The sequence below is a fragment of the Cucurbita moschata genome, unplaced genomic scaffold (assembly GCF_002738365.1).
Source record: "Cucurbita moschata cultivar Rifu unplaced genomic scaffold, Cmos_1.0 Cmo_Scf00014, whole genome shotgun sequence".
NCBI classification, from domain to species: Eukaryota; Viridiplantae; Streptophyta; class Magnoliopsida; order Cucurbitales; family Cucurbitaceae; genus Cucurbita; species Cucurbita moschata.
In genome coordinates, this window is record NW_019268530.1 from 1,101,274 (window position 1) to 1,108,804 (window position 7,531).

The 7,531-nt window shown below is 39.9% G+C and overlaps 2 protein-coding genes across 3 annotated transcripts in view; both read left to right on the forward strand.

The window, feature by feature from the left end:
* The first annotated feature begins 556 nt into the window (after nt 1-556).
* LOC111452485 lies at nt 557-3,256 on the forward strand. Its single transcript, XM_023093249.1, has 3 exons — nt 557-733; nt 1,812-2,309; nt 2,532-3,256. Exons 1-3 carry the CDS (start codon nt 646-648, stop codon nt 3,050-3,052), a joined length of 1,107 nt encoding a protein of 368 aa, XP_022949017.1. The 5' UTR covers nt 557-645; the 3' UTR covers nt 3,053-3,256.
* Nucleotides 3,257-4,585: 1,329 nt separating this feature from the next.
* LOC111452027 (cycloartenol-C-24-methyltransferase) overlaps nt 4,586-7,531 on the forward strand; it is a 4,486-nt gene continuing 1,540 nt past the window's right edge. The window contains exons 1-13 of one of the 2 annotated variants that reach the window (XM_023092545.1): nt 4,586-4,753; nt 4,883-4,995; nt 5,375-5,441; nt 5,526-5,599; nt 5,695-5,779; nt 5,869-5,924; nt 6,095-6,149; nt 6,257-6,304; nt 6,412-6,495; nt 6,633-6,749; nt 6,845-6,928; nt 7,025-7,150; nt 7,231-7,328. In XM_023092545.1, the coding sequence (XP_022948313.1) occupies nt 4,913-4,995; nt 5,375-5,441; nt 5,526-5,599; nt 5,695-5,779; nt 5,869-5,924; nt 6,095-6,149; nt 6,257-6,304; nt 6,412-6,495; nt 6,633-6,749; nt 6,845-6,928; nt 7,025-7,150; nt 7,231-7,328 (977 nt within the window). In that variant the 5' untranslated portion in view covers nt 4,586-4,753; nt 4,883-4,912. The remainder of the gene's footprint in view (nt 4,754-4,882; nt 4,996-5,374; nt 5,442-5,525; nt 5,600-5,694; nt 5,780-5,868; nt 5,925-6,094; nt 6,150-6,256; nt 6,305-6,411; nt 6,496-6,632; nt 6,750-6,844; nt 6,929-7,024; nt 7,151-7,230; nt 7,329-7,531) is intronic. The other variant, XM_023092546.1, reaches the window with a different exon arrangement.

Here is a 7,531-nt window from a genome sequence, read left to right on the forward strand (position 1 = left end):
TAAAACGTTCTAAAGTCATTAAGACTTAATATATACCATTCGAGTTGTAACAGAAGTCCATCGTTACATATCGCTTTGGGATTTTACAATCTATTTCACTGGGAGCCAGTGTCCTTGTTGGCACACTGCCCATTGTCTAGCTTTAATATCATTGGTAATCGTTTAAACGTTAATAGATATTATCTACTTTGGTCTATTATGTGTCGCTATCAGTCTCATAATTTTATAATGAATATTTCATTATTCTCTCCAGCTGATTTTGGATCTCACACGCGTTTTAAGAGATGTACTGACATGAACGTTAGACGTTTAGATTTTCGAATCTAATGGATCCTAGGGAGTTGGATGGAATTTATAATATAAAACAAAAATGGTGTTTGGAGAAAAAAGAAGAGAAGCGACAAGGTTGGCAGCTCCATCAAGTCCACGAATCATGGAGAAAAAAACGGTCGCGAAATGGAAGAAAAGCGGACAAATCCAGAAGCAATGTTTCATATTTCAAAATCTCAGTTGTAAGGTTTAATTACACCTAATTAATCTCCTTCTATTTCCTCGCATCTTCCTGCTTTAATCACTATAAATTCAATCTTTTCCCATCCATTCCACTCGAACCCTTCACTCCATTTCCTCTCTATCTCCCAAAAAATGGCTTCTTCTCCATTTTCACCATTGCCAGTGCTCGCTTTCTGCTTGCTTTTGGCCTCTTCGGTCCTTGCAGGGCCCATTTTGGAAGGTATGATACTCATTTTCAAACCCCTTTGTGTAGTTTTTTGAATTGGGTATCTGTTTTTGTGGGATTGTTCGTTGTTTTTAGCTGTTTGTGCTGCCATTGATGGTTGCTTGTGGGTACTCTTTGCTTTGTTGTTGGTTCTGTTTTGGATTTTGTTTGTTGGGTTTACTGTACAAAATGTTGTTTCTTTTGCTTTGTGGTTTGTTTTAAAGAATGTTTTGTGCTGGTTTTCTTGCATTTTTGAGTTTCTGGTTTGTTCGTTCTGTGCTTACTAGAGAGCTCCATCTGTTCTTGTTTTTCGTTCTCCTCTGCAACCGATGTAAGATTTGTTCGGGGTCTAGCATCCTTGTTCGCACTTGTTCCCTCCTCCAATCAATGTGGGACTCCCAATCCACTTCCTTCGGGGCTCAGCGTCCTTGCTGCACACCGCCTCATGTCCACTCCCTTCAGAGCTCAGCATCCTCGCTAGCACATCGATTGGTGTCTGACTCTGATACCATTTGTAACGACCCTAAGCTTACTGCTATATGATACTGTCCTCTTTGTGTTTTTTCTTTCGAGCTAGCCCTCAAGGTTTTTAAAACGCGCCTGTTAAGGAGAGGTTTCCACCCCCGAATGATGTGGTATCTCACAATCCGCCCCTTTCGGGGCCTACATCTTTGCTGGCACGCTGCTTCGTGTCAATCCCTTTGGGGCTCAGTTTTCTCTCTGGCACATCGTTCAATATCTGGCGTGATACCATTTGTAACAACCATAAGCCCACCGCTAGCAAATATTGTCCTCTTTGGGCTATTCTTTCCGGGTTTCCCCTCAAAGTTTTTAAAACACATGCTAGGGAGAGGTTTCCACACCCGTATAAAGAATCTTTCGTTCTTCTCCCCAACCGAGATGGGATCTTACAGTAAGATTCACGATATATATAACTGAAGTTAATACATTCATTGTTAGAATTGTATAGATTTAGGCCTAGAGTAAGAGCAGATAATATCATATCATCGTGGAATTACAGCGACGTTGAATGAATGTGACCTGTTTGTATTCCCCATTATGAACATTGAGCTGAGCTTCTTTTCTCTCACAGGACTGCTAGCAAATGGGAACTTTGAGTTAGCACCAGCCAAAACTAAACTAAAGAAAACAGTAATAATGGGAAAAGACTCTCTCCCCAACTGGGAAATCAATGGCTTGGTTGAGTACATCTCCGGCGGGCCTCAACCAGGAGGAATGTTCTTCGCCGTCGCTCACGGTGTCCACGCCGTGAGGCTCGGCAACGAAGCCTCCATATCTCAGACCATAAAACTGAAAAAAGGGTCTCTTTATGCTCTTACATTTGGAGCTTCAAGAACATGTGCACAAGATGAAGTTTTGACTGTCTTGGTGCCTCCCCAAAATGGAAGTTTGCCTCTACAAACTCTTTACAGCAGCAACGGAGGCGATGTCTACGCGTTCGGGTTCATAGCTCCTGCCGATTCCGTTAAGGTGACGTTCTACAATCCTGGAGTTCAGGAAGATCCTGCTTGTGGACCTCTGCTGGATGCTGTTGCCATCAAACAGCTCATTCCTCCATTGCCAACAAGATGTAAAGTCACATTCCCCAACATGTTTGTTGATTGTTTCGAGATTTATACACGGTCCAAGCCCACTACTAGCCGATATTGTACTCTTTGGACAACCTCTCCCTAACAAACACGTGTTAAAAACCTTAAGGGAAAGTCTAAAGAGGACAATATCTACTAATAGTGGGCTTGGGTCGTTACACATTGTTTGATATTCATCGTTTCTTTTACCATTTTTCTTGCAGATAACTTGATCAGGAACCCGAGCTTCGAGGTTGGTCCTCATCGGTTAGTAAACTCGACAAATGGAGTTCTTCTTCCTCCAAAGCAAGAAGACATCACATCTCCACTTCCCGGCTGGATCATAGAGTCTCTCAAGGCAGTAAAGTTCATTGATTCAGAGCATTTCAATGTCCCTGTTGGACTTGCAGCGATCGAGCTCGTTGCAGGGCGAGAAAGCGCCATAGCTCAAATCATAAGAACCATCCCCAACAAATTCTACTCTCTAACGTTCAAAGTCGGTGACGCGAAGAACGGGTGCCATGGCTCAATGATGGTTGAAGCATTTGCTGCTAAAGACACTGTCAAAGTTCCCTTCCAATCTCAAGGAAAGGGCCTTTACAAAACTGGCATTCTCAGGTTCAAAGCCATCTCAACTAGGACCAGAATCACATTCTTCAGTTCATACTACCACACTAGAATAGACGACTTTGGATCCCTCTGTGGCCCTGTGCTCGACGACGTACGCGTCGTTCCTGCATACTAGAGCCCATGCCCCCTGGTCCGGTGTCGACGTAGATGATGCAACGGCTGCTTGATCCATAGTCTTTGTAATTAAAACGTTTGATGAGGCTAGCTGTGTGTTCTTGAACTAAGTTAAAATGTTGAACACCAAATATATTTCTCTCTATTAATGGAGAAAGGAAAGCTAAGATTTCATAATATAAACACTCTTTTATCATTGTTTTTATTTTTTATTGGGCCATAAGAGCCCAACAAGCCCAACAACTTTGCACTTTCTAAAGCCCAACAAGCCCAATTACATGTACACGTTCATTAAGGTCCAAAAAAGAGAAGGGCAAGATCGGGAATTGAGCGGGGACGAGAACGGAGAATGTAATCCCATCATCTACCTCATTTATCTAATGAAAAATAAATATTCCTTGCTCATCTCCCGTTCCCTGTCTAAACGATAAATCCCTTGTTCCACTCTTCCCACAAATGTTCAGGGTAAAGTGGACATCTCTAGTGTGAGGGACCGTTACTATACTTCTAAAACCTATTTTTTTGGCACTATCTACAGGAAGATTTTGGCTCGGAGCGAGGGGAAAAGCATTGGCTTTCCATCTATCTGTATTGGTCTTTTATTATTACATAGCAGAGTCAGTTGGGATTCATAGAACAAAAGGAGTAGAAGCATTCGGAAACATTCTAACCACCTGGGTCCCTGGTTGATCCTATTGCATGCACCTATGATGGGCCCACTGCCAACCAAAGTGACTATTTCCTTCGTCAAAGTCTTAGATTGGCAACCAAGTCCCTTATCCTTCTCGTTTCCAAGGGAGGCGAGATAAATCTAACCCCTTCCCCTGTTCCCACTTACATTTATGGGATATTTTCAGAAGTGAACATCTTTCTTATCACAAGGTCCAGGGAAAGAATAGAAAAGGTTATTTCACTATATTTATGACTAGAAAAGTATAAGTAATTGCTCCATAAATTCTATCTATGTCTATCGAAGAAGAAATCACGTAACACCTTAATTGTCCAAATTGTATGATTATATCTTCGATTAACATGTCAGCAGTTCAAACCCTAACCTTATTAAAAAAGAAATTCGTTAACTTTTTGTTAATGATACGTGTCTTACTAATTAAATACCGAGTACAAGAACATTGATGGCCATAGGTGGATGTAGCTTGAACGACCTGTCCTTAAAACTTACTCTTTGGGCTTGCTAATTAAGGTTAAAGCTTTTACTTTTTTCAATTAATTACAAGTTTGGGTCAACTCTTTGCCGTCCTTTTATTACGCTTGTTGACTCTTCCGTGGGTCCCACTCAACTTTTATTCTTATTTTTCGTTTTTAACAAAATTTCTAATAATTGTATTTTTTTTAAATGCTCTATAAAAATATTTTAGATGTGATAAAAATTTAAAAAATATAAATATTTCAATAATTAATTAACAGAAAATATATTTATTTATCTATAATTAATTAAGATAATGCACTTTCAAATTTTGTTTGGAGGCAAAGTGACAATTTTTCTCGTCTCCCAAACGTGGAGTGTGCGCTGTCAACCAGAAGAGAGAGAGAGAGAGAGATTTTCGTAGCCGGCCATTCGATTCATCACTGCATTTACTGTTCTTGTTCGTCCCTGATTTGCTCTATAAAGATTCCTTTTCAAATTTTCATCCATTCAGACATCTGGTTTTGTTTCTCTCTCAGATCTTCTTCCGCTTTCAACGTAATGTTCATTGCTCAACACGAATCACACTCACATTTACCCTTTCCCTCTGCATTTTCAAACAAAAAATGCTTAAACATTGCTTCTACTCTCATTCTGATGCTTCTTTTGCTTCAATTGTTGTTTTAGATCTCTTTGACGCCGCTTTTGATCACACTCATGTCGAAAGCTGGAGCGTTGGATCTGGCATCGGGCCTTGGCGGCAAGATAGATAAGAACGAGGTTCTTTCCGCCGTTGAAAAGTAAAAACACACACATTATCTCTCTCTCTGCCTTTAAATTTGTATTCCTAGATTGTTTTTTTGTTTGGTTAATGGACCTCCATTTGTAAAATCCTGTCACTGACTAGCTGATTGAGCAACTGATTCTCTGTTTTTGACATTTGCTTTGAATTCTATGCCTAAGCTTCTGCATGTTCTGCTTGATCTGTTTTTGTTAAGTTTAGATGTGGATGCTTTGAATGAAACAGGGCGTTCTAGGATTCTGTACCATTTTGTAGGCACTAGGCAGTGGGAAAATTAGGCTGGATATCACGAGAAGAATGAAGATTTGGCCTGAATAGTTGTATATGAATTGGGGCTTGTTTATCTTTGTTTTATAAGTTTTACTATGTTGAATCAGGTATGAGAAGTACCATGTTTGCTATGGAGGCGACGAGACGGAGAGGAAAGCCAACTACACTGACATGGTAAAAGAATCATCCCCTTGTCACCATATTGGTTCTAGACTATTAATCTCCCGTCCCATGGCTGTGTAATATGTTTTACCACAGGTTAATAAATACTATGATCTTGTTACGAGCTTTTACGAGTTCGGTTGGGGCGAGTCATTCCATTTTGCGCCTAGGTATGGTGTACAATTTACCTCTTTTATTCAGCAGGGTAGAATGTGTGTTTGTTTTTGCAATGTCAACTCTAAACATGCATATTTTTTCACTCTAGATGGAATGGTGAATCTCTTCGGGAGAGCATTAAGAGGCACGAGCACTTCCTTGCTTTGCAATTAAATTTGAAGCCTGGACAGAAGGTTTGTGTTTTTCCATTTGCAGATGGAGAAATTTACTTAGTACGTTTCGAATTATCGACAATAACTCTGTCTCGATTGAACACTTCTAGGTGTTGGATGTTGGATGTGGAATTGGTGGACCACTTAGAGAAATTGCAAGATTTAGGTGTGATGATTAACCCACTTGGAGTATTTTTGCCTTTGATATATTGGAATTAAAATAATTTGAACAACTAGATTGTCTACTGTCTCGATCGAACTGTTTGATGCTGGATTGAAATGTTTTACATTTATGCTTATGGTTAGTGTCTCATATCCTATGATTCTCTGTTGCAGTTCTACTTCAGTTACTGGATTGAACAACAATGAGTATCAGATTTCAAGAGGAAAGGTAATTATTGCCTCATAATTACTATTCTGCTATTATTATGATATGTCCCGGTCAATATCTTGCAGTAAGATAATTGTACTTTTCCTTTTCGCTTTTTAATTCATCAGGAACTGAATCGTATTGCAAAAGTGGATAAGACTTGTGACTTTGTGAAGGTTGGATTCTTTTTGTAGTAGATTACATTTAGTCTTGCAAAATTTTGTTTGTGAACTTGAAGAGGAAAGCCTACTAATACTTCACTTATATTCTCGCCACACTGCAGGCCGACTTCATGAAAATGCCATTTCCCGATAACTCGTTTGATGCAGTATATGCAATTGAAGCTACTTGCCACGCACCGGATGCAGTAAGTTTTTAACACATTCTGAAGCATTAGAGTTTGAGTTTACTGCAGTTATCGTTGATTTAGCGTGAATATCATCTTGTGATATGTACGTGCATTGGCCATCTCGGTTTGACTTTTCCTTTTTTCTTGTGTGGCAGTATGGGTGCTACAAGGAGATTTATAGAGTACTAAAGCCTGGCCAGCATTTTGCTGCTTACGAATGGTGCATGGCTGATGCTTATGATCCAAATAACCAAGAACATCAAAAGATTAAGGTAATTTGGCTTGGTTCGTTCTATTTGGCAGATTCTTGATTGCACAATGATTGATCACCAATATGGATTGTATTGACCAAGTTCCCATTGTGCAGGCAGAAATTGAGATTGGTGATGGTCTTCCAGATATCAGGTTGACAGGAAAATGCCTTGAAGCTTTGAAACAAGCAGGTTTTGAGGTTAGTTGGAAAAGAGCTTTATCATGAATGAATGAGAGGAATCATTTATGGCTTTAAAGCAATGATCTCATAATATTCATGGCCACATTACATCAGGTTGTTTGGGAGAAAGATCTTGCTGTAAATTCGCCAGTTCCTTGGTACTTGCCTTTGGACAAAAGCCATTTTTCACTGAGTAGCTTCCGTCTAACAGCGATTGGTCGTTTCATTACTAAAAACATGGTAAGTGTCATCAGATGTAACCTTGACGACTTCTTTCCTTAGGATGATGTTAACAAGTTATGGTTTGGTTCTTTTTGTAGGTCAAAGCACTCGAGTTCGTTCGACTTGCCCCAAAGGGTAGCCAAAGAGTTCAAGACTTTCTAGAGAAAGCTGCTGAAGGACTAGTTGAGGGTGGAAAGTGAGTATACCTTACAATTCTGTATTTTACTTTGCATATGGGATTTGACACCCTTTTTCTTTTTCTGAAAGTTCATTATTCCATTCTTGTTACATTAAATCCACCTAATACTTTTTTGAGGAGCCCTCATAAAGTGACCTGTGGGAGGGAAGAGTAAGAGGAATCTAGATCGGGGCTCCTCGAAAAGAAAAGATGGGGGGGGG

Excerpts from the sequence above, each read along its gene's own strand:
- LOC111452485 (XM_023093249.1), top strand. The coding sequence starts at position 646 with ATGGCTTCTTCTCCATTTTCACCATTGCCAGTGCTCGCTTTCTGCTTG. Across the intron at positions 734-1,811 it reads TGCAGGGCCCATTTTGGAAG|GACTGCTAGCAAATGGGAAC; the intron begins GTATGATACTCA and ends TTTCTCTCACAG. Across the intron at positions 2,310-2,531 it reads TCCTCCATTGCCAACAAGAT|ATAACTTGATCAGGAACCCG; the intron begins GTAAAGTCACAT and ends TTTTTCTTGCAG.